This window comes from Gossypium hirsutum, chromosome D10 (genome assembly GCF_007990345.1).
Source record: "Gossypium hirsutum isolate 1008001.06 chromosome D10, Gossypium_hirsutum_v2.1, whole genome shotgun sequence".
NCBI lineage: Eukaryota > Viridiplantae > Streptophyta > Magnoliopsida > Malvales > Malvaceae > Gossypium > Gossypium hirsutum.
The window spans coordinates 63,032,448-63,057,530 of NC_053446.1; the positions used below are offsets into that span (position 1 = coordinate 63,032,448).

The 25,083-nt window shown below is 34.0% G+C and overlaps 3 protein-coding genes across 4 annotated transcripts; all 3 read left to right on the top strand.

Moving 5' to 3' along the window:
- The first annotated feature begins 280 nt into the window (after positions 1–280).
- LOC107936462 (ABC transporter B family member 6) lies at positions 281–8,514 on the top strand. 2 transcript variants are annotated; one of them, XM_016869187.2, is made up of 11 exons: positions 281–1,040; positions 2,380–2,434; positions 2,536–2,711; positions 2,824–3,024; positions 3,809–4,068; positions 4,143–4,453; positions 4,571–4,791; positions 4,899–5,239; positions 5,373–6,151; positions 6,241–6,482; positions 6,660–8,514. In XM_016869187.2, the coding sequence occupies exons 1-11, from the start codon at positions 636–638 to the stop codon at positions 7,887–7,889; spliced, it is 4,221 nt and encodes a 1,406-aa protein (XP_016724676.1). In that variant the 5' UTR covers positions 281–635; the 3' UTR covers positions 7,890–8,514. The 2 variants fall into 2 exon arrangements, with proteins under 2 accessions (XP_016724676.1, XP_016724677.1); XM_016869188.2 differs by lacking the exon at positions 281–1,040 and having other exon boundaries at positions 2,536–2,727.
- Positions 8,515–14,672: 6,158 nt separating this feature from the next.
- LOC107936463 (receptor-like protein kinase THESEUS 1) lies at positions 14,673–17,521 on the top strand. The gene has a single exon (XM_016869189.2). It carries the CDS (start codon positions 14,844–14,846, stop codon positions 17,364–17,366), a length of 2,523 nt encoding a protein of 840 aa, XP_016724678.2. The 5' UTR covers positions 14,673–14,843; the 3' UTR covers positions 17,367–17,521.
- Positions 17,522–21,790: 4,269 nt separating this feature from the next.
- On the top strand, positions 21,791–23,093 carry LOC107936442 (aquaporin TIP1-3). The gene is made up of 3 exons (XM_016869167.2): positions 21,791–22,084; positions 22,213–22,463; positions 22,549–23,093. The coding sequence occupies exons 1-3, from the start codon at positions 21,952–21,954 to the stop codon at positions 22,921–22,923; spliced, it is 759 nt and encodes a 252-aa protein (XP_016724656.1). The 5' UTR covers positions 21,791–21,951; the 3' UTR covers positions 22,924–23,093.
- Positions 23,094–25,083: the final 1,990 nt, after the last annotated feature.

Sequence of the window (25,083 nt, forward strand, 5' to 3'; positions counted from 1 at the left end):
ATTTTAACAATATTTTATTTTTTTCACATAAATCAGTAAAATACTTACATAATATCCTATAATTACAAAATTATTAATAAACACAGCTCAATATCATAAAATCTACTTTGAAAATATTTTCAGACAATTTAATTAAGAAAAATAGTTAAAAAAAAGAAAATTGAAATATCCTATCAGCATTTTACCAGAAAAATATATATACTATAAGCAAAATTTTGTCAAAAAAGGAAAAATCCTATAAGCAAATATATATATATGTATATACTTTTTGCCGTTAACAAAAAAACAAAAAATGGAATCATTAAAAAGCCTCCAAAAATCGAAATCTCCTAAATTTTAATTTTTTTTTCTTTTGCTTGAATGTAACCGTGGGTTACTTCAGTTTTTTTTCTTTCTTTCTTTCTTCTTTCTTATGTTTCTTCCGCCATAGTTGACCTGCTCTCCAAATTTTTACTAAACAAAAAAACCCAATTTATATAAAAGAAAACCCAAACCTTTAATTAACTAAGTGGAGGAAAAATCTGATTTTTTTTTTTTGCAATTTTTTTGGTCTCTGAATTTAGCAGATCGGCTTAAAGTTTCTGCTAAATTTAGAGGAAGGGTACTTAGGGTTAGGGTTTGGGTTTGGTTTCAAGATGATGATATCAAGGGGTTTGTTTGGGTGGTCACCACCCCATATACAGCCCTTGACACCAGTATCAGAGGTTTCGGAGCCACCGGAATCGCCTTCTCCGTACTTAGATACATCTGCAGAAGCAGCAGCAGCTGCTGCTGCGGCGCAGGTGGAGGCGGATGAGGAAATGGAGGAGGCTGAAGAGCTGGAGCCGCCACCTGCTGCTGTTCCTTTCTCGAGACTCTTTGCCTGTGCTGATAGGCTTGATTGGGTTCTCATGATCGTTGGATCGGTTGCTGCTGCTGCTCATGGGACGGCTCTTGTTGTTTACTTGCATTACTTTGCGAAGATTGTTCATGTTCTTGGAATTGGGTCGTCACTACCGGAGCCGGAGAGATTGGATGAGCAGATTGACAGGTTTAGAGAGGTTAGCTATATTTATTTATTTATTAAGGAAGTAAAGAAAAAACCTAAATTTTGGGATTTTAAAGGTTTAGGTTAGTGTCTTAGTTGATCAATTTATAGTTTTTCAGGAGTTTGCAATTTTGACAGTGTAGTTAACTATGTTTTATATTTGGAAAGTTGGTATAATTAGGGGAGATGGACCGTTTGATTCTGAATTTAAGCAATTTCCTTACTCTTTAATTTTTGGTATATTGGATAATGGTTTGTTTATTGAAAATGTGTTCTGGAAATGACAAGGTGTATAAAAGTTTTGGGTTTTAAGTTTTGTTGGCTTGCAATTGGCAAAAGCAATTTATTTTTGGTTTATTTTTTTTCTGGGGGGGGGGGGAGGGGGCTGAGATTTTAGCTTTGAAATGGATCGTAAGGAAATTTTGTGGTGTCAAAAAACATGAAATGTTTATATGAGATTAAGATTAATGGTTATTGCTTTTGTAGGCTTCTGTATTGTCATAGCAGGATATTGCTGTTCTAGTATTTTGGGTGGATGGATGGTCTTTAACCTATGTTATATGGGATCTTCATTTTTCTTAAAATAGAAGATACCTTTGTCTTGACACCTTATCCTCCAAATATTTGGACATGGATATGGATATAATCCTCCAAATATATGGAAAACTTGGGACAAATTTGAGCATGTCTGTATTGGACACATTCCCATATCTGACCCTAACCCTGAATCCGCTAAACATAGGCTTGATTACTTCCTTCCCTCTAGGTTGGGGACGGCATTATTCTTACACATTCAAGCTCAAGCCTTCATTAGAAGAAATGATTAGCATATTATTCAGAAGTGAAGGATGTGTTTCATCTTTAGATTTTTTGAGGCTTTTATATTTGTTAGCGGAAAGAAGGTGGATGAATAGGTGTGAACTGCAGAAAGAATGGAATTTTTAATTTGATGGTTTAGTTAATTGCAAATCAAACTGTGACATTTTGGTTGTAGTTCCAGTTTGATGCTATGTGTATTGCAACTCTCTCATGTAGTTGCTATCATGGGTGCATGTAAACCGATTCCATGTGAATATCTCTACTTGTTTGCAACTAATATATCATTTTTAATTGTTACTATGAAGATGTAAAAACTCTCTATCTTCAGGGTTAAATCAGGATTGCTTTTATTCTTATAGGTGTTAATGTGCAAATAACATGGGACAAAGCAAAACCATCTTTTGTAGCTTTAGTTTTTGTCTAATTCTTTTCTTCTTTTGCTTGATATAAGCAGCTAAAATTTGTAGTCTTCTTCAGACTCTGTGTTGTTTGTACTTCTGCATGCCACCAACTGTTTCATTCTTGTTTTGCAGCTTGCTTTAACCATTGTTTATATTGCTGCTGGTGTTTTCGCTGCTGGCTGGATTGGTAAGTTGATCGATATCAAATCCGGTTATTGCTTCATCTCTGTTTCCTTCTGATTGATGCATCATTCCTGCCACTTGTCACTGACTTGTTCTGTGTAATAGAGGTTTCGTGCTGGATTTTGACGGGAGAGAGGCAGACTGCTGTCATCAGGTCAAAATATGTTCAAGTTTTATTGAACCAAGATATGAGCTTTTTTGATACTTATGGGAATAATGGAGACATAGTGAGTCAAGTATTGAGTGATGTACTGCTCATCCAGTCTGCTCTTAGTGAAAAAGTATGTTCAGTCACATGTGGGTTTCCCTACTTTTTTTAATTAGTGACTTAGTCTTTGGTGGGATTTCCTCACAGATGTCTGCTCCTATCCTAATATTCCTATGATGATACAGGTTGGGAATTACATTCATAACATGGCTACATTTTTCAGTGGTCTAATTATTGGTTTTATCAACTGTTGGGAGATTGTTCTCATAACACTAGCTACTGGTCCATTCATTGTTGCTGCTGGAGGCATATCCAATATATTTCTTCATAGGCTTGCTGAGAACATCCAAGATGCTTATGCTGAGGCAGCTAGCGTTGCTGAACAGGTTTTTCTCTTCTCTCCTGGCTCCATTACTTTCAACCAGACTTATTTTTCTTAATGTTGTTAAGTGAATTTAAATTGGCTACTTTGCTTAATGTTCATTTAAAGTGAGTTGTCCAAATGGTATACAGTGACTTATGAGTGCAGTTACTGTTGACATTTGAGCATGAGTTTATTTGAACTGGCCATTAATATAAGGACCTATGGACTAAACTTTGCTAGTTATTTGTATTTGAAACAGAAATGATGGCAAGGTTTACCTCCAATGCTTGCTTGATATTTATAGGGATGTTTAGAAGCTTAGTTTAGAAGCCTCTTCAGCCAGGCTGGAGTTATGGGAAAAAATTGCTGCTAGCTTTTCAAAGGTGTTGTCGATTTGAAATAACTTGATTTACATAACAATACCTTCTGTTTATTTGAAGTTTCTATTAAACTTGTATGTAGAGGTTCTTGTCAGAAGATCCCTTTCAGCCTGCAGAAAGCTGATTTGCAGTTTCTTTATAAGCTAAAACAATTTTATTAAAACTCTTTTTGAACTTTGGACACTGCTTCTGCTTTCTGGAGTAAAGAAGCTGCCCAAAGCTAGGGAGAACTTGCACTAGAGATTTTCTTTATCATCAATGCATCGTGCTCATTATACCTTTTTTGGGTTCATTACTGTTGAATTTGTTGAAATGATGACATGAATTCTTTGTTGAACTTCACTTTCTACATAGAATCAGCCTTATATAAGGGTAAGCACAGTAGAGAATGATGCTAATATACATATAGTTTTCGTTTTTTTGCAGGCAGTCTCTTACATTAGGACCTTGTATGCATTTACAAATGAAACTTTGGCCAAATATTCTTATGCAACCTCATTGCAAGCAACTTTGAGATATGGTATATTGATTAGTCTTGTACAAGGGCTTGGGCTTGGATTTACATATGGGCTTGCTATATGTTCTTGTGCCTTACAACTTTGGGTCGGAAGGTTCCTGGTCACACATCACAGAGCTCATGGTGGTGAAATAATAACAGCTCTTTTTGCTATAATTTTAAGTGGCCTGTAAGCATCAGCTTCTCTTTTTTCCTGCTCTGTCTAATCTGCACTTCCTTACCAATCCTTTCCATATTGTGCAGTGGGTTGAACCAAGCAGCAACAAATTTCTACTCATTTGACCAAGGACGAATTGCTGCTTATAGACTTTTTGAGATGATTAGTCGGTCATCCTCTGGCTCTAATCAGGAAGGGAACATGTCACCCTCCCTTCAAGGAAATATTGAGTTTCGCAATGTATATTTTAGTTATCTCTCTCGACCTGAAATCCCTATATTGAGTGGATTTTACCTCACTGTACCTGCTAAAAAGGCTGTGGCCCTTGTTGGCAGAAATGGCTCTGGGAAAAGCAGTATTATTCCGCTCATGGAACGGTTTTATGATCCTACATTAGGTATTATGATCATATGATGTTATCTATCGCACTGCAGTGGCATGCCATTTAGGTGTTGAAACCATTGCATGGTGTTTAGCCAACATGATGTAAATGATTTTATTTTGTGTGATGCAGGGGAAGTTCTTCTAGATGGAGAGAATATTAAAAATCTTAAGCTGGAGTGGCTGAGAAGCCAAATAGGACTTGTTACCCAGGAACCTGCATTACTTAGTTTGAGCATAAAAGATAATATTGCTTATGGACGAGATGCTACGCTTGATCAAATCGAAGAAGCTGCAAAAATAGCACATGCCCATACATTTATTAGTTCGCTTGAGAGAGGATATGAGACACAGGTGAAATATGGGAGCACAAGATATACTAGTTTTGCCTATCTTGCTGATCATATATATATTTCTTATTTGTGTCATATTTTGTTAAAATCATTTACCGTGACTTTCAGGTGGGGAGGGCTGGCTTAGCATTGACAGAAGAACAGAAAATCAAACTTTCTATTGCTAGAGCTGTGCTTTTGAACCCAACCATCCTTCTGCTTGATGAGGTGACTGGTGGACTTGATTTTGAGGCTGAAAGAACTGTACAGGAAGCTCTAGATCTTCTCATGTTAGGGCGTTCAACCATAATAATTGCTCGACGTCTTAGTCTCATAAGAAATGCTGATTATATAGCTGTGATGGAAGAGGGTCAGCTGGTTGAAATGGGTACACACGACGAGTTACTAGCCCTTGATGGCTTGTATGCAGAGCTCCTTAAATGTGAAGAGGCTGCAAAACTTCCAAGGAGGTAATAAGAACCATAGATGCTTTTATTAAAAAGGCTGGAAGATTATGAAAGTCTGTTTCTTGTTAGTGATTTTCTTCATTTAGATTAAACAAAAAGTGCTCCTGTGTTTTTATGATTGTTTATAATTTTTCAGGACACCAGTCAGGAACTACAAGGAGACGTCTACTTTCCAGATTGAAAAGGAGTCTTCATCAATTTACAGCTTCCAAGAATCATCATCTCCAAAATTCATCAAATCACCATCTCTTCAAAGGGTTCCTGGTGGATTCCGGGCCCATGATGGTGCTTTTAACTCACAAGAATCACCTAAGGCTCATAGTCCACCACCAGAGAAAATGCAGGAAAACGGTTTGCCTGTGGATGGTGGTGATAAGGAACCATCAATCAGGAGGCAGGATAGTTTTGAAATGAGACTACCAGAGTTGCCAAAACTTGACGTTCAGGCTACCCAGAGGCCGAAATCAAGTGGTTCAGACCCAGAATCTCCCGTATCACCCCTTCTGACTTCTGACCCTAAAAGTGAACGTTCCCATTCTCAGACTTTTAGTCGTCCTCTCAGTCACTCTGGTGACATCCCAATGAAAGATAAGGAAGCACATCGTAGGGAAGCTCCATCGTTTTGGAGTTTGGCACAACTTAGTTTTGCAGAGTGGCTCTATGCTGTGTTGGGAAGCATTGGCGCAGCAATCTTTGGCTCTTTTAATCCACTTCTTGCTTATGTTATTGCTCTGATAGTAACTGCATATTATAGGCATCAGGAACCTCATCACTTACAGGATGAAGTAGACAGGTGGTGTTTGATAATTGCCTGTATGGGTATAGTGACTGTTGTTGCTAACTTTTTGCAACATTTCTACTTTGGCATTATGGGGGAAAAGATGACTGAACGGGTTCGCAGGATGATGTTTTCAGGTATCTGAATCTTCAAATCAATTTTGCAAATTTACTGGAATGCTGAATTCAGTGCCTATTGTTTACCTTGTTTTGCCTATCATCGACAGCAATGCTGCGCAATGAAGTTGGATGGTTTGATGAAGAAGAGAATAACGCTGACACCTTGTCCATGCGCTTGGCAAACGATGCTACATTTGTACGGGCTGCTTTTAGCAACCGACTTTCAATATTTGTACAGGATAGTACTGCTGTTCTTGTTGCTTTGCTAATTGGGATGTTGCTACATTGGCGGTTGGCGCTTGTGGCATTTGCAACCCTGCCAGTTCTAACTGTCTCCGCTATTGCACAGGTTTGCATATCTTTTGTTATTTGGTTTTCACTTCATTATTGAAAAAGAAGTGGAGTTTCAATTTTATCCATGTATTGTGTTTGCTTCTTTATCTCCTCCATGCTGTTGCCTTTTTCTTATTGAACTTAAATTGTCCATGTCCGAATTTCTGAATTGTTGCATACTTAAATGTTGCAGAAATTATGGCTCGCTGGATTTTCTAAGGGAATCCAGGAGATGCATAGGAAGGCATCATTGGTCCTTGAGGATGCAGTGAGAAACATTTACACTGTTGTAGCATTTTGCGCCGGTAATAAGGTAATGGAGCTCTACAGATTGCAGCTGAAGAGAATATTGAAAAAGAGTTTATTTCATGGAATGGCGATAGGGTTTGCTTTTGGCTTTTCACAGTTTCTTCTTTTTGCCTGCAATGCTCTTCTCCTTTGGTACACTGCACTCTGTGTTAAAAGACGGTACATGGATCTGCCTACAGCTGTCAAGGAGTACATGGTTTTCTCTTTTGCTACTTTTGCACTCGTGGAGCCATTTGGATTGGCACCATACATTCTTAAGAGGCGGAAATCTCTCACTTCAGTGTTTGAAATTATTGAGCGAGTCCCTAAAATCGAGCCAGATGATAACACGGCATTGAAGCCACCTAATGTCTACGGAAGCATTGAGTTGAAAAACGTTGATTTCTGCTATCCTACTCGTCCAGAAATGTTGGTCTTGAGCAATTTTAGTCTTAAAGTTAATGGGGGACAAACTTTAGCTGTTGTTGGAGTTTCAGGCTCTGGGAAGAGTACCATAATATCTTTGATCGAAAGATTCTATGATCCAGTAGCAGGTCAGGTTCTACTTGACGGGCGGGATTTAAAAACCTACAATTTGAGGTGGTTGAGGAATCACTTGGGTCTTGTTCAACAGGAACCCATAATCTTCTCAACTACTATCAGGGAAAACATCATATATGCAAGGCACAATGCTAGTGAAGCTGAGATGAAAGAGGCTGCAAGGATAGCTAATGCTCACCATTTTATCAGCAGCTTGCCTCATGGTTATGACACACATGTTGGTATGAGGGGTGTGGATTTGACCCCAGGACAGAAACAAAGAATTGCCATCGCTCGAGTTGTGCTGAAGAATGCTCCCATCTTATTATTGGATGAAGCTAGCTCTTCCATTGAATCTGAGTCTAGCCGAGTGGTCCAGGAGGCACTTGATACGCTGATAATGGGGAACAAAACTACCATTTTGATAGCCCATAGAGCTGCAATGATGAGGCATGTTGACAACATTGTAGTACTTAATGGTGGTCGAATTGTAGAGGAAGGAACACATGATTCTTTGGTAGCCAAAAATGGCTTGTATGTTCGTTTAATGCAACCTCATTTTGGGAAGGGCTTGCGTCAGCATCGGCTGGTTTAGTTTGGCTTGCAAGTGTAACATACCTTGGTTCTGCTGTATATTGCTCATTTCACTCATTTGAATTGCTGGAACTACCACCAAGCTGTCAGCTACGAATCTCTTGGTCGAACAATCCTGAATCATTTCAGACAAATGGGGGATGATGCAACTTGTAACTGTGTTCTATGTGAAAGGCGAACCAAAGAACACATGAGAATGATCGAGGGTGGTAACATCAACACCGGTGAGTAGGCACCACAGCGACTGTAGTTACATTTGTTTAAAAGTAGGGTTTTAGGAATAGGGTTTGTGAATTTGGGGTGGCTGTTGAGAGGGATAAATCCACATTCTTTCAAGGGGGCAAAACAGCATTTAGATTGGGGCTGTTCATTTGTCTCCAGGGTATATTAATTTTGTTTACTGATCAGAAAAGGGTTGATAATTTTAGTGTTATTTGAGGTGTGGGGTTTTGGATTTTCCACTTGTTTCTATAAATTTCTGCAACTCTTCTTTTACCAAAACTTGAATGATGTATGTGTTTTTCTGTAAATTTTTGCACTTTGATTACCAAAAGAAATGTTTAGATGAGGCAAAAAGTCAGGTTCTAATCTTTTTGTAAATAAATATGCAATTTACATTTCTTTTATACTGTGCCATCAATTGAGTGATGTTCTGTTGAGCCTCGTATATTTTGTGCTGCCTAAAAATAGGTTCAATATTCAATTTAGCCCTCGAAGCTTTTCCTCAATTTGATGCCATATTCGATGATAATTAAAGTATTTATCACTAGTGTTTGGCTTTTTGGGCATAATAACCCCAACCCTATCCTTCTTTGAGTAAATTTCTCAAAAGAATGTCATTTTCTAAAATAAAATTACTGGATTAGAATGTATTTTCTAAAAGTCGAAATAATAAAAAAAAAATAGTTAGAAAATAAGCTGGAAGCATTTTCGTTATTTCAGTTTAGTCCTGTAATTTTTAGAAAATACAACCTAATCCAATAATATTTTTAAAAATTTTGGGAAATTTGCTGTCCTTTGATAATTAAGATAATTAAGATTTTGGTGGGGAAGACTTTATTTTTGTTTGGGCCCATTCCTTGATGGCCTTTTTTTAATGAAAGAATATATTTTTTTTAAAAAAAGTGTTTCTTTGTGTTACGAGGTCTATTAACAGTGTTGAAAAAAATTTATTTTAATATTTTAAAGATTTCGTATAATTTATTCAGTAATCCCATATAGATATCTGAGGTGGAAAAGAATTATACACATGACGGCTTCTTATAAGTTGGAGGAGGTAGTCGTGCTTAAATATCAAATTCAGAAAAATGGTGAATATTAAGTCATAAAAATATTAGAAATTTTGACTGTTTTAACTACTAATTTATATTATTGATCGAGTCTTAACTCGATTGATAACGATAGTATTGTCAATACGGGAATACATAAGTCTGAATACACTAAAATATTTGTATTCTCTTATTTAAAGGTCAAGAAGAAATTATTTTTTCAATAATCCAAACAAGTTTACTAAAAATAAAAATGTGAACAACATAAGCATAAAACAAAACACTCATTACAACAAAGAACCAAATAGGAAACCACCCTCTCAGGGTGTGTTGTTGGTTTTACCGGAGCAAAGTTAGAATTTTTTTTTTATAAAATATTAAAGGATCAAAACTAAAATTTTATGTTAAAAAGTCTTAAATAATGTATTTTTAATTTTTAAAAGGGCCAAAAGTGCAGTTTTTTATTTGATTAAAGATTAAAAAAGGCTTAAATTAATGGTTTTACTTTTAGGGGTTTAAAATTAAATTTCCCATTTAGCTAAGTCCCCTCTAGGTGCACCCTTAATTTTACAGTAAAAAGCTAGTCTTATTTAGGTAGGGTAACATTGAGATAAATTCCAAAAAATTTTCCCTTCTCTGTTTAAACCCTCATCTTTACACCATATGTGGCAAACATAAGATTGTTGTAGTTACCATTTTGAGAGCCAACTCCTACTAATCCCAATAATTAAGATTGATTTAGAAATATCAATAAAAGTTGCTCCATTTTTTTAAAAAAAGTGACTAATTTGTTAAATTTCGAAATTAGATACAACTAGAAAAGTGTTGTTACCAAGAAAAATAAGGCCATAAAATGATTTACTGACACAACAGAGAGATCTTCACCATGAAGTGAGGTTGCTGTTTACAGCTGCAGTTCCCAACAGTAACAATCTTTTACTTGTTTGCATGAAGACATAATATTTTCAATTTCATGTCATGATGATGTCTGTCTTGGAAATATCAAATTTGGGATTTATTCTTTTTAACTTTCTCCATTGGAAGTGGTAGCTTTGGTGCAATTTGCCACACTTCTGCAAAGAAAAACTAGAAAAGCAGTAGCTCGAGATAAGCTAATTGGAGTGATGGAGTGAGGCACATTTTACTGAAAAGTGGAAAGTATAAACACTTAATAGAGCAAACTCAACATCCATGACAGAAATAATCTTGGGTACGAATATCTCTTGTACTTATATTAAGTATATACGGATTATGACTGGTTAATTGAAATATATTGCACTTTTTATTCAGAAAATAGATACGTTAGTCCTTGTACACTAACTTAGAGAATAGATTGATCATTTTATTATAAGTTAACATGAGGTACACGTGACTATTTAATTATTTTGTTAGTCACGCTAGATTTTAATAAAAAATAAAAAATTATTTTTTAAATATGATGTACAAAAATTTATTTATTTATTTTTAAATAAAATAAAATACAATTAATTTATAGTACAGGTACCTGCATTATATACATAACAAACTGAAAATCCAAAAACCAGCCAAGAGGTGATTGAGACTTGAGAGAGTAACCATTTAAGGGAAACAGCCAATTCAGAGTGTTGAAGGCTGAAGCAGCAGGAAGCCTCTCATAAAGCATTGGTTCCTATTTGGATGGGACAGTCAAAGTGGGGACTATTCCTTTCCCACTCTCTTTGCACACCTCATTTTGTTCCTCTTTGCTATGACACGTGATTCACTTGATAGTAATTCATTAACAGGTAATTACACCCTTCTTTTCCTCTAATTAGTATCCATGTTTAATTTATTACCTAAATCTTTTTAAGTTCAAGTAGGCACCTGAACTTCAAATTTATTCAAATAATTAAATACCAATTTAAACTAAAAAGTTAAATTTACGTGTCAATTTAAATTATAAGGAAAGAAACAATCCCGAAACACCAATTTAAACCTCAAAACTAAAAAATTCAAGTACTAATTTAAACCCTGAAGCAAAGTTTAGACACTAAAATGTATATTATCGTTGGTTAAACTAGCTTGTACTGTAAAACTATAATGGGGGAATATATAACATGGAATGCCATCGGTCTAACCAACTCAAGCCCCATTATATTTGTGGTAAAAAAGGGTCTTATAAATTGAATATCAGCCAATATATGAATCTGATAAAGAAGAGCTACCCATGAATGTACTTTTTCAGACTTTTTTCCCCTCCATTCATTGGATTTGTAAATATCATGAAAATAATTTTAAGATTTTCAAAATAATATAAAATTGGAGTTAATTGATTTCTCTTTCTTACTTTTTTTTTTTTACACAAATCCTGATGATAATGTTACAACTTTATATGACTTTTTGTATGTGCAATTCTAATAGGTAGAGGGAGAATCAATGTATAATGATCAACTTTTAATCTAATATATCCATCATCAAGCAACTAAATAAATGACCATGATTTAATTTCTATTAAAGTAAATAACTTAATTGCCTTACATTAGACCACTTTATTTGGGGCCTTCATATGGCTCTCTATATTATTTGGTGCACTGTTAGTGATGTTTTTAGACTCCACAAGCAAGATCAGGGGTTGACAAATGTCCAATGGGAGTATAGTAAAACATTTAAATAAAATAGACACTTGTTAATTTTTCAAGACGGCTTATGGAATAATAAGTATGTTGTCAATGTACCAAATACTAACTCGTATAGAAAATTCTTATTTGGGTTAGTGGTTTGGATTATAAGGAATCCTTGCATCATGTTGAATAAGAACCAAACTACCAAGTATTATGATGAATTTTAATTAAGTTTAATTCGAAATATATAGAAACATAAAAAATTTATCTTTCTTTTCAAACCAAGCTTTGCATTTTTTGGCAATTTTTTTATAATGTTTGACTTTTTTATAAAGGTGACACTTATATAACGTATGTTCTTTTTTCCGCCATTAGATACATTTACATACATATTTTTCTTCTTAAACTTATTAGTGTTTACCTTAAGTCCTTTGTAGCTCCTTGATCCATAAGTTTGATGGAACGACTTCGTTGACTCTACTCTATAATCATGGCTCCTGAATTCATTAACATCTCACTTATCATTAATAGTGTTATTGTTAATTTGGAATGAACTATAATTCAAAGACAGTAAATTTAAAATGAACTACACTAAGGGATCATCCACCATCATCCTTAAGATCTTTAGTCTTACTGCAATACTAGTAATCTCGATGATATGTTCTTGTATTCCCCTCTCAACCCATCAAACTTCTTAGTTGTGAGTTGTGCCATTGAAGTACCAATAAGAGGTTAGTCTGCCGAATGAAAACATTCTTCCAAATGTAAGAGCACTTTCAATTTGTGAAATTGTAGTCATAAATTTCTTGGCAGTAGTCATTAGCAAAAACATAAGTCTCAATATGTTTTATTCTTCTTATTGTTTATGGTAGAACCTCTCTTTCTCACTGCTTAACCTAATAATAATAAGTTTATCTTCTAATAGTGCCAAATTAAAATTAAAAACACTTAAATAAAACTTGACTTGTTTACTCCATTTAAAAAAAAATTAACCCATTAAATAAGGAAACAGATGAAGCTTACAAATGAAGCAAATAGCTGCAAAATAATATATCAATGCTCAAAATTTACTTTATGAATTTAGATAAGCACACAATTAAATATATCCTACTTCATCTTTAGGTAGATTGACTTTAATGAACAAATAAATAATTACCATCGAATATACATTTTGCCTCTACATATTTAAATATATATATTCAATAAAAAATTAATGTCTCCATAATTTTCACTATTTATAGAATAAATAATTCTATCATTGGATAAATTTCGAAATTTTAATGTGTAGTGAAAATCAATTTATTAACTTTTTCATTATAAATATTTTATTAATTATACGCATATTTGATAATTTATACATACATGATTTTATTGACATCTATAAAAACTTTCTAATTTAATTACTTGAGTGACTAACAAATTACATATCACATAAATATCTAATTAAGTAAATATGATTTGAACTTTAGAGGACAATTTTTTTTTTAATGTCCTTTCATATAAAATACTTAAAACACTCTTGATTTAATACCACCCAATTTCATCAACTTATTTAAAAATAAAACATGAAAAATAAACAATAAAACTTAGCCAACCTATAAATTTATTCATGTACCATGCATACAATTATAAATTTAGCCTATATTCTCTAATTAAAATTTTCAAGTCTTTATACTTTTCAAACTTTGAAATTTAAATATTAACTTAAATGATCAATGTTAATTCATTATCTAAATTTTTAGTGAGTAATATATAAAAATAACAAACTGATATGAGATTATCATACGATAATATATTTACCACATCAGATTTTTAAAGCAAAAACTAAAAATGACTTAATTAAAATATATGAATTAAATACGAGAGAAATAATATAATTAAAAAAAACTTAAAAAAGGATCCTCTCATATGTAACAGATATATATATATCCATTCTATAATAATAAGATCCACCTCCTACCCTTCACTTCTGTAGCTTCATGGGATTTAGATTTGATATTAAAAGAAAAATAAATGGTGGAGTTTATTTATAAATATTCATTCTCAAACCTTAACTGTCAATATTTTTGTCAGCTTATTATAATCTGTGTCAGTTTGACCATATATGCCAACTGAATCTCTTTCCACCTTAACTCTTATTCTTACAACATTAAAAACCTTGTATACTTCATACGCATGCTGTTTTTTTCTATTTATTTATTTCATTTTAATTAAAAAAGAATTCGCAGTTCATTCTCCTAGGCTTCACTGCAAATTACTAGGCGAAGACCCAGCTGCTATAAATCTCTCTCTCACATCGCTTATTTTAATCATAAACAGCACTCTTTGCGGTCCAATCTCCAATGATAACTTCCATGGAACTAAATTATTATTATTACAAAATCTAAGGCAAGTGGTTGAAACAATGTCTTAGGATCAGGCATGTGAACATGTGCTCAAACCTTTGCTTATGCTTCACAAAAGTTACACTGATAAATATCGGATATGAATAATTTTTAATACAAATATATATGTTAGGTTTTAGATTAAGAGATTTTTTCGGTCTCCTTTAATCTAAATATTGAATGATTGTTAATTTCGAGAGTAAACAACTAAAACTCTGTGTGTTGATTTGATAAATAGAATGTTCATTGCTTAGATGTGATTTGGATTTGAGTCATATTAATTGCGTTACGATTTTCTTTTTACTAATTTATTTTTAAAATTTTACAAAGTTTTAGCTTAGCTAAAAAAGCTGAAAGATATGGAGAATATAATGGTAAAAAGAAAAGTGCTAAAAAAGTAAGGTAGTTGGTCAACAAGGAATCAAATATGGTTTTGTTGCTTTAGAGAAAAAGGACAGTCAGTTTGTGTTTTAAGACGTTCAATGACCCTGCAACATGTCTTTCTTTCTTTCTTTCTTTTTCTTTAGAAAAAATCAGGCCCTCATGTTCCTCACCTTAGATGCCGCAAAATATTAAATGAAAAAGAACCAAATCTCATAAAGTTTCAGTTATGTCAGTTTCATAACTCTCACCCCCCCCCCCCCACAAAAACAAAAACCTGACCTTTGACATTGAAATTTCTTTTCCGGTATGTTTCAACTTCAAACTGTGTTCTCATTAAGACATGGTATGTATTAGAAAAATGGAAGTTTCAATTGTGTTGGTCTTGTTCTTTTTCACATTTCTTTTCTTTGTTCAATCCATCAATTGTTCTGGTTTTACTCCTGTTGATGGTTTCTTAATTGATTGCGGCGGAAGTAATCCGGTCGAAGTTGATGGTTCTCGGGTTTTTCGACCCGATAATAGTTTTCGGAATGTGAGATTGTCACCTTCTACTGGCATTGTTGTTTCTGGGGATGTAATTAACGGTTTTAGTAACTCAGCTCTTTATAGTTCTGTTAGAATCTTTGAGAAAACATCAGTTTATGTTATTGGAACTAAGCAGATTGGTCGCCATTGGTTAAGGTTGCACTTTTTTCCTGTTCAAAACACAAGATACAATTTGAAATCTGCAGTTTTTTCAGTTATGGCTAAAGGAATCACGTTGCACCGGTTTTCGTTTTCGAAATCGAGTCAAAACTCTCCAGTAATGAAGGAATATGTGATCGAGATCGGAGATTCGGGTTTGGAATTGACGTTTTCTCCAGGCAATGGTTCGGTTGCATTTGTTAATGGGATTGAGGTTGTGGCTTTACCCGACACGAATTTCCCTTCCGGTGTCGTGCCAGTTCCGTTTGGACCGGAAGTTGAGATCCCAAAACGTGTAGCTTTCGAGACGGTTTACAGGATAAACATGGGAGGCCCTGTTTTGACGCCCAAGAATGATTCTATGTGGAGGACATGGGAGACAGATCAAGCTTATTTGATAAATGCTGCATCGGCCAACAATGTTTCAGTGAATCCGAATTTGATCAAGTACATTGATGGTGTCTCGGCTGAAATTGCACCGAATTCGGTTTATGCTACTGCACAAGAAATGGCTGAAGCAAACGTGACCGATCAGAGGTTTAACATTTCGTGGAGGTTCGATGTCGATGAGGGCTTCACTTATTTCATTAGGCTGCATTTTTGTGACATTGTTAGTACCGTTCTTAACAGCTTGATTTTCAATGTTTATATCAACAAACAATCTGCTTTGCCATCTTTCGATATTTCCAGTAAGACGATGGTGTTATCGGCTGCCTACTATGCCGACTTCGTCACAAAGGTTTCGATGGGATCTAATCAGATTTTGGTTCAAGTCGGTCCACCTGATTTTAGAAATCTTCCAACCAATGCAATTTTGAATGGTTTAGAGATCATGAAAATGAGCAATCATTGTGGTAGCCTTGATGGAAATGTGTGTAAAATCCGAAAGAACTCGAAGTTCCCGAGAAGAAAATTGGTTGCTCTAGCAATTTCCTCGGCAGCGGTTTTCGCGGTTTTAGTGTTCGTCGTAGCAGCTCTGTTATTACGTTTGCACCGGCCAAAGAAGCCTAAACGTTGCCCCTCTACCTGGTTTTCTCTCCCAGCGAATGTGGGAAATTCGGATTCGAAAGTTTCGATTTGCAGCCTTGCTTCAACTGCACAATCTCACGGTTTAGGCCGGGTACTATCATTCGCAGAGATTCGTGAAGCAACCAAGAATTTTGACGAGAGCTTGGTCATTGGTGTAGGTGGATTTGGGAAGGTTTATAAAGGTGTTCTAGAGAATGGGGTCATGGTTGCGGTAAAGCGTGGAAATCCCGGATCCCGGCAAGGACTAACCGAGTTCAGGACGGAAATTTTGATGCTTTCCAGGTTGAGGCACAGGCACCTAGTTTCTCTTATAGGCTACTGTGAAGAACAAAACGAGATGATCCTCGTTTATGAGTTCATGGCAGGCGGTCCATTACGGAAACACTTGTACGGTTCCAATCTTCCATCGCTAAGCTGGAAACAACGGCTCGAAATCTGCATCGGAGCTGCGAAAGGCCTGCACTACCTTCACACAGGAGCATCAGACACAATCATTCACCGAGATGTGAAAACAACGAACATACTCCTCGATGAAAATTTCACAGCAAAGGTCGCGGATTTCGGATTGTCGAAACTAGGCCCTACATTAGACCAAACTCATGTAAGCACTGCAGTGAAAGGAAGCTTCGGTTATCTCGACCCGGAGTACTTCCGCCGACAGCAACTCACCGAGAAATCCGATGTGTACTCATTCGGAGTCGTTCTCATGGAAATTTTATGCGCTAGGCCTGCAATTAACCCAGCACTTCCAAGGGAACAAGTGAACATTGCTGAATGGGGTATGTATTGGCAAAAGAGAGGTCAATTACAAAGGATCATAGATTCAAATCTAGTCGGATTAATCAACATCGATTCCTTGAGAAAATTCGGCGAAACGGCCGAGAAATGCTTGGCCGAACACGGAGTTGAAAGGCCCACAATGGGTGATGTGTTATGGAACTTGGAGTATGCTCTTCAACTACAAGAGGCTTCGATACAAAACGATTCATCCGATAACAGCGCGAATCATATTCCGGAAATCCCAGGATGGATCCCTCAAGTCGAATCGGTTGACACCGATTGTTACGATATTGTCAGCGATCAAGTAGCTTCGGATGCAACAACAACGAGCGACGTGTTTTCACAGATTATGGATCCTAGAGGAAGATAGAATTGGAAGGGGTAGGGCCTTATTTGTTTCATTTTATTGTGTGTGTTTCAAACATTTTACATTTTTGCATGCAGAAATATTAGTTTAGTTGATCATAACTTGAATTTTATATTGTTTTGATTATTGTTACTAAATGAAAATTGAGTGTCGATAAATTTTTGTTTTTGTTATGAAACAGCCCTGTTCTGGTGCTTATAAGTATTTACAAAATTTACATGGTTCAAAACAAGTGTCAAATATAAATGGTCTAATTCTGGTTTTAGTCCCTTTGGCATACTGAAATTTGGGATTTAATCCCTCTATTTTAATTTTCCTTGGTTTGATCCTCTAGTTTTATAACCTCATTCATAAATCCAAATTAACAGCATTATTACTTGATGCCATTAAAGACTTAAAAGTAATGACGTGAGTTTTTTTTTTTTGAGTTGTTAGGAGCGAAGTTAGAAAATTTTTAAGAGAAGTTGAAACTGAGTTAAAAATTTTGAGAGATCAAAATGTAAATTTATCATTGCATTAACATTGCAACTTTTTAATTGAACTTGCAATTTCACCATTTTTGGGACAAAGCCACTGTTTGTTACTTGATCCCATAGTCAACGCCATATGAAAGTTTGGTCAATCATGTGCAACCTATAATAAATTTACATTATTACTGTTGAGTTTTTTTTATTGTATAAAAGTAGAGATTGACATAAAAATTGATTACGCAGGTCAAAATCTTTTTATACATTTGTTGAGACTTGTCTAGAAATTAATCTATCATCAAGTAATTATAGAAGTCGTGATTTATTTAAGTTAAACCCATTTATCAAGTTCCACTAATACGTTTTCCTTGAAAACGTAGCTACAAACAAAACATCAAACCAGTTTATTTAAAAGTATTTTGTACCAAAACAAATTCGTTTGATGAATAAAATACATCTGGAATTGTAATCTTTAGTTAGGGTGAACAAGATATACATCTGGAATTGTTTTTCAATTAGTTTTCTACATGGCAGTGAAGTTCTTTCATTCCAATTTCTATAGAAATTAGATCTCCTTCAACTTGATCACACAAGCTCTTCAATTAAAATTCTTACTTCACCTCAAAATCTAAAATAATTAATCACATAATTTGTATTAAAATATGTAAACATATATGATAAGTTGAACAGTTGTTTAGTTGCAAAGTGAATTGCGATTAACGGTGTAACTAGCATTGATGTATTTGTTTCTTGAACCATTAATAGAGACTTGTGCTCTCGAGTCTTCAATTAACATCAATTTCGAGTCAATTTTTGGACAACCCTCACCCTAACCCTCTAGAAAAGAAATAATAATCAATTTACATATCAGTAGGGTTGAAGTCAGGAAAAAAATTTAGGGGGATTGAAATTAAATTGTCTATATCTTTATAATTTTTAAAGAATTAAAACAAAATTTTATCATTTTTAGTGGGGTCAAAGTGTAATTTTACTTTTACTAATTTAAAATTTTTAAAATTTAAAGGGTCAAAATAGAAAATTTTCCATTTTAGAGGGGTCGAGGCCCCTGCCAGCTCCCCCAAATCCGCCTTTACATATCAACTAAATACTTAAAACTAATTTTTCTTTAAAAAAAACATATTATTACTTTAATGACATCAACTAAAAGTATTATTGATCGGGACTTATTTTTTTATGTTCTCTATGTCCGTTTTATAATTCATGTTTAGGATTTGTGGTTGTTATTCCCAACAATTTTACAATTTATCTTATCACTACACTCAACACTTGTTGATATTAGTTTGAACTTATTACTAACATTATAAAACTAATATATTAAATAATCTCTAATTTCAACCTAATAAAAAGGTTAAAACCAGAATTATCGAAAGATATATAATAATGGTGTAAAGCTTAATCTCACAATTATCCTAAAATGGGGAGGAAAATGGGCAAATCATAATATTTTATTCAAGCAACGTAATAAATGATTACGTCCTTATTGAGGAGACAAGTCTTCAATAATCAATCATAGAAGGAAAATAAATTCAATTATTAACAAAAGACGTAATTGATTGTACGAGAAGCTCTTTGTTGGGGAGATGGTCGGTCCAATATGATATGACTGTACATTATTAATTTTGGGGTTGGTGTAACATCTCATTTTGTCCCCCTACCAATGATTTTGGTTTCCTCCTTTTCCTTTTTCTTTTAGGTTAATATAAATTTTGAACCCAACTCCAAAAATCAAAGTTAACTCCATTTAATATGCCACGAATTTTATATTTTTTATTATTTTAATGATACTATTAATGGCTTTTTAGGTATAATTATAATAAAGTAAATATTAATATAAATTTTAGGTTAAAGTATTAAAAAATCTCTCGAATATAATTTGACAATTAATTGGGTCCTTTAGTTGAAAAGTAATTTCTATTAAGGCTCCTGGCAGACTATTAAGTGCTGACGTGGCGGTTGACGTGAAAATTTTGATGACATGACGATTGACGTAAAAAAATGTTGACGTGAAAGGCTTAATTGATTTATTATTATTTTAGGAGGTCTTAATTGACTTTTTAAGTATTTTAGGAGAACTTAATTGATTTTTAGGGACTATATAAAACTTTCAAAAATTATATAAAAATTTATAAAAAGAGCAACAATTTTAATTTTTTATAATATTTAATAACTTATATATATATTTTATAATTTTCTAAAAAATTATAATATTATGATAATTTATAATAAGTTATAAGTTTTTTAATAAAAATTACTATTCATTTTTTTTGTTTTCCCACTCATGTTGACCCACATCATACTGTAAACCATCCTTATCAACGTGTATTGGTCATGTTTCTTCAACCAAAACTATTATTCATTACTCACATTAAATTACCACACGCTAAATCTATTATTTTTTGAACCCTTTACTCAACATCCCATCCAAATCAGATTATCATCACACTTCAGGCTCCCTCATTAAAATCTAATCCAAACCTTCAAAAAAAAAAAAAAAAAAAACTATAATTTTCTACTATATATTTTAATTTTTACAACTTTTTATACTTTCAATAAGCTTTTCTAACTTTTTTTCATTAATTTTTATAGATTTTTATCATTTTAATTATTTTTATATAACTTTCTATCATTTCTAGATTTTTATAATATTTATTTAATATTTTCATTATTTCATAGCATATCAATCAAATTTTATAACATTTAGCAATATTTATAATTTTTTTAAAATTTTATGATATTTAATAATTTTCTATAAATTTTATAATAAATTTAATATTTTCAATTTAGTTATTTTTATATAATTTTCTATAATTTCTAAAATATTTTAATATTTTAAAAAAAATTATAATTTCTTGAGAATTTTTATATAATCTCCAAAAATCAATAACACTCCCCTAAAAGAATAAAAAATCATTTAAACACTCCATGTTAGCTGCCACATCATCAAAATTTTCATGTCAACTATCATATCACCTGCTACATTAACACTTAATAGCTCATGAGAGGCCTTTAATAGAAATGATAATTCGAAAGTAGAGGTGTTCATGGGCCTGGCCGGGCTGGGCCCGTAAAAAATTTCGGCCAGCATACTAGGCCCGGGCCCAAAATATGGGCCTGAAATTTTATCCAGGCCCGGCCCGAAAAAAATTTCTTAGGCCCGAGCCCGGCCTGGCCCGACCCGTTTTTTAAAAATAAACACCAATTTTTAAAAAAATTTTAAAAAAGTATTTTAAATTTTAAAAAATATAAAAAAAATATTTTTTATTATATATTCGGGCCGGGCCCGGGCCAAAAAAGTCGTGCCCGAGGCCCGGCCCGTTTTTTTGCCCAAACCCATATTTTGGGTCTATATTTTTACTCGAACCCTCTCATATTTCGGGTGGGCCGTCGGTCCGGGCCGGGCCGCCCGGCCCATAAACACCTCTATTCGAAAGGCGCAATTGATTGTTATTTTTAAGTTAAAGGTCCAATTATTTGCACTTTTGAACTAAGACCCAATTGATTTTCGAAAAGCTTTTTAGTATTTTAACCTAACTTTTATTATTATATATTTTAAATTTTAATAATGATATTGTGGCAAACACCTTAAAATCCGGTTTAAAAAAATTGTGACCTAATCAAATCGAGTTGGATCAAAACCCATCGGATCCGGGTTTTTTCATCCCTGGAACTCAATACTAGGGGTTGCATTCCTATGGGCCCACAATAATTGCACGTTGTGATATTGAATATTCAAATGGTCGGTTTCTAGCCGCCCATCTCGGTCGCCTCTACGAGACTCTCAACGGACCACACACCACACAATTATCATCGTGACCCACCGCATCATTAACTACATTCAATCACAGCCACACGCGTGGCTATCAGAGGTCCCATTTATTAGCTGTAAAGTCACCGACATGTGGCATAAAAAACCACGGCCCCCTACTCTTCCACTGTGCTCCTTTTTTACCGGGTACCTGCATTACCGGTTACTTAGCCGTTATTTTAGGTATATTTAAAATTCAACCTCTTATTAAACACTTTAAACACACAAAAGCTACTTTCTTAGAAACCAAAGTAGCAAACCTGTTTTGATCAAAGAAAATTTAGGTTGAGGAAAAATGCCGATAAATAGAATTGCGGTTGGGGCACCGGGAGAGGCCAGCCATCCGACTGTGATAAAAGCGGCTTTGGCTGAATTCTTTTCCATGATTATTTTTGTATTTGCCGGAGAAGGGTCCGGCATGGCTTACAGTAAGATTCAAAGTTCATTCGCTTTTGTTATTTTCACGTAGAATGGATGATTAAAGGTTCAAAATGAAAAGAATTATTAATCTAACAAATAATTACTATTAAGGGGCTAATGTTTTATTTGATTGCAGACAAGCTAACGAACAATGGGTCAAGCACACCAGCGGGGCTGGTAGCTGCATCATTGTCACATGCCTTTGCCTTGTTTGTGGCGGTTTCGGTTGGTGCAAACATTTCAGGTGGCCATGTTAACCCTGCTGTCACCTTCGGGGCATTCATCGGTGGCCACATTACTTTGTTACGAAGCTTTTCGTACTGGATTGCGCAGTTGCTAGGCTCCGTTGTCGCTTGCTTGCTTCTCAAGTTTGCCTCCGGTGGAATGGTAACCCCTCCTATCCATAGCTTTAATTTCATGTAAAAAAAAAAATAGTTTAATGCTTAATATTGCTTGTTTCAATGAACCGTAGGAAACATCAGCTTTTGCGCTATCCTCGGGTGTATCCACCTGGAACGCGCTGATCTTCGAGATCATCATGACATTCGGCCTAGTTTACACGGTATACGCCACGGCCGTGGATCCAAAAAAGGGAGATTTGGGGATCATTGCTCCTATTGCAATTGGTTTCATAGTTGGTGCCAACATCTTGGCTGGTGGTGCTTTCGATGGTGCCTCGATGAACCCGGCAGTTTCATTCGGTCCTGCTGTTGTTAGCTGGACATGGACTAACCATTGGGTCTATTGGGTTGGTCCCTTCATCGGAGCCGCCATTGCTGCCATCATCTATGACAATATCTTCATTTGTGATGGCACCCATCAGCCTCTCCCTTCCAATGATTTTTAATAATAATAATAATAAAAGACAAATTCATGTCAGGGGCCAAGTTTCTCTCTGACATTTTTAGGTCAAAGAGAACAGAAAAAAAAAAGAAGGGAAATGAATTTAGAGTTGTAGTAGTTGTAATTTGTTTTCAAATTTGTGTTGAATGAGCATTTAAAAGCCTCTTGATTTTACTGAATCCGACATAAGTTTTTGGTTATGTTAAACACGTACATGTATCCCACATTCACTCGAATTTTAATCTATTTAAATAGTTTCATCATTGCAAGTTTCCCACTTCAAATTGTCCATGAACTTCTTTAATTAAAGACAGCTGTTTCAAAAACAAGACAACACAAGCTTTCAGTTTGCAGGAAATTGTGTTGTTTGTTTCCAGACATCTATCTACCTGGAGGAGCCATATACTATCTTCCACTGTTCAAAATATCTATGAACATCCTATTTATAAACATCAACCATTCAATCTTTAAAGAGTGACTTAAATGCAAAATTAACCCTCTATCACTTTGCCCTTTTAGGTATTTAAAATTTTCTAATAAAAAATAATAATTAATTTATTAATTTATCTCATTTTACTCCAAATCATAATATTAGTCAATAAAATAAAATTGATAGTTTAGATACAACTTTTAACCAAAAAAAATCTTTAGATATTTGAATGAAAAAAATAATATAAATTAAGGATCAGTTTTATAATTAAGTCTAAAAAAATTAAGAATTAAAAGAGCCATGTAACCATGATGTGACGTCCTTCGGTGCATCATTTGGTGCCCAAATTCCCCACAACAAAGATGACTAAAATTATTCTTCCCTACCGCAGAAAATTTCACTCTTCTTTCTAAAATTCAAATATCAGACTATCAAAAACTCTATAATAAAAAAAAGTCTTTAATTGATAATTAACTAGTATGGTTTCAATCACGTTTCATGTTGGGTTATTCATTTATTAAATTATAGAATAAAAATTTAAATATTGTAATATTCTTAAAAAAATTATTTTTTTATATATTTAAAATTTAATATTCTTTATATATATATATTTAGAATTTAATATCTATATTTTTTTTGAAAATTTAATCTGAATTAAAAATTTTAGATTCATTTAAAAATACCATTAAAATTCTTCTATCAAATTTGTTAGTGTAACATTTTGAAATTTGAAAAATAAGTACTCATTTGGTATCCATGTAATAAAAAACTGGCATTATAATTAACTTGAATTTAATAGAGAATTTTAACGGTATTACCAATTCTTAAAATTCACATAAGTATTTTAATAAGAATAAAGTATTTCAACTAACTAATGGCATTATAAAGTTGAAAATTATGTTAAAATTAAAGTATAGAAATTAAATTTCAAATTTGGTTGAAATATAGGGATAAAAAATGAAATTTAACCATAAAAATTAGAGAGATTAGAGTTGAAATTTAGCCAAGGAAGGCCTTAGACTATTGATTTGAGAGAAATATAGAGATGAAAACTGAAATTTAACCATAAAAACATGGAGGTATTAGAATTAAAATTTAGCCATTATTTCTTATGTAAAAAAAAGAAGTGAAATATAGAGATCAAAATTAAAATTTAACCATAAAATTAAAGAGATTAGAATTAAAATATAGCCAAAAAGAACATTCGACATATATCATATAAGCAATAGATTAAAATTAAAATAAGGTACACGGCTGTGTGGAAATCTCATACGCTCGTGTGGCTAAGAGACATAGTCGTGTGTGTGTGTCCAAGGGACATGCCCATGTGGAAATCGAAAAATCCCCAAATTCAGCCACACGGCCGTGTGGATCGCCCGTGTGCGGCACATGCCCGTGTGGTCACGAAACTACCCTAAAACAGTCTGAAATTTGTGTTTTTCCTTAGCAAATCAATCCCTAACATCGACAATACTGAGACACGCCGAAGCCAATTTGAGTTCATGCATTTCGTTTTCAGTTCAACCCCTAACCACTTAATTTCAGAAACACACAAAAATTTCCGAATTCCATAGAATCCATTCAACAATTTGATGACGAAATTTGAATAGTTTAGAACACACAAGCGCTTCCAACGCACAACAAACGACTGACGCCTCGACTATCATTTTGAAAACTTGATTACGAATACACAACAACCCAAAAAGGAACATGTTAGGATGGATTAAACACAAC

What these genes read in the sequence shown, in the direction of transcription:
- LOC107936462 (XM_016869187.2), top strand. Translation starts at nt 636, where the DNA reads ATGATGATATCAAGGGGTTTGTTTGGGTGGTCACCACCCCATATACAG. An exon ending in AGTCTGCTCTTAGTGAAAAA is followed by an intron (nt 2,712 to 2,823) that starts GTATGTTCAGTC and finishes ATGATGATACAG; the next exon opens with GTTGGGAATTACATTCATAA. An exon ending in CAGCTAGCGTTGCTGAACAG is followed by an intron (nt 3,025 to 3,808) that starts GTTTTTCTCTTC and finishes GTTTTTTTGCAG; the next exon opens with GCAGTCTCTTACATTAGGAC.
- LOC107936463 (XM_016869189.2), top strand. Translation starts at nt 14,844, where the DNA reads ATGGTATGTATTAGAAAAATGGAAGTTTCAATTGTGTTGGTCTTGTTC.
- LOC107936442 (XM_016869167.2), top strand. Translation starts at nt 21,952, where the DNA reads ATGCCGATAAATAGAATTGCGGTTGGGGCACCGGGAGAGGCCAGCCAT. An exon ending in AGGGTCCGGCATGGCTTACA is followed by an intron (nt 22,085 to 22,212) that starts GTAAGATTCAAA and finishes ATTTGATTGCAG; the next exon opens with ACAAGCTAACGAACAATGGG. An exon ending in AGTTTGCCTCCGGTGGAATG is followed by an intron (nt 22,464 to 22,548) that starts GTAACCCCTCCT and finishes AATGAACCGTAG; the next exon opens with GAAACATCAGCTTTTGCGCT.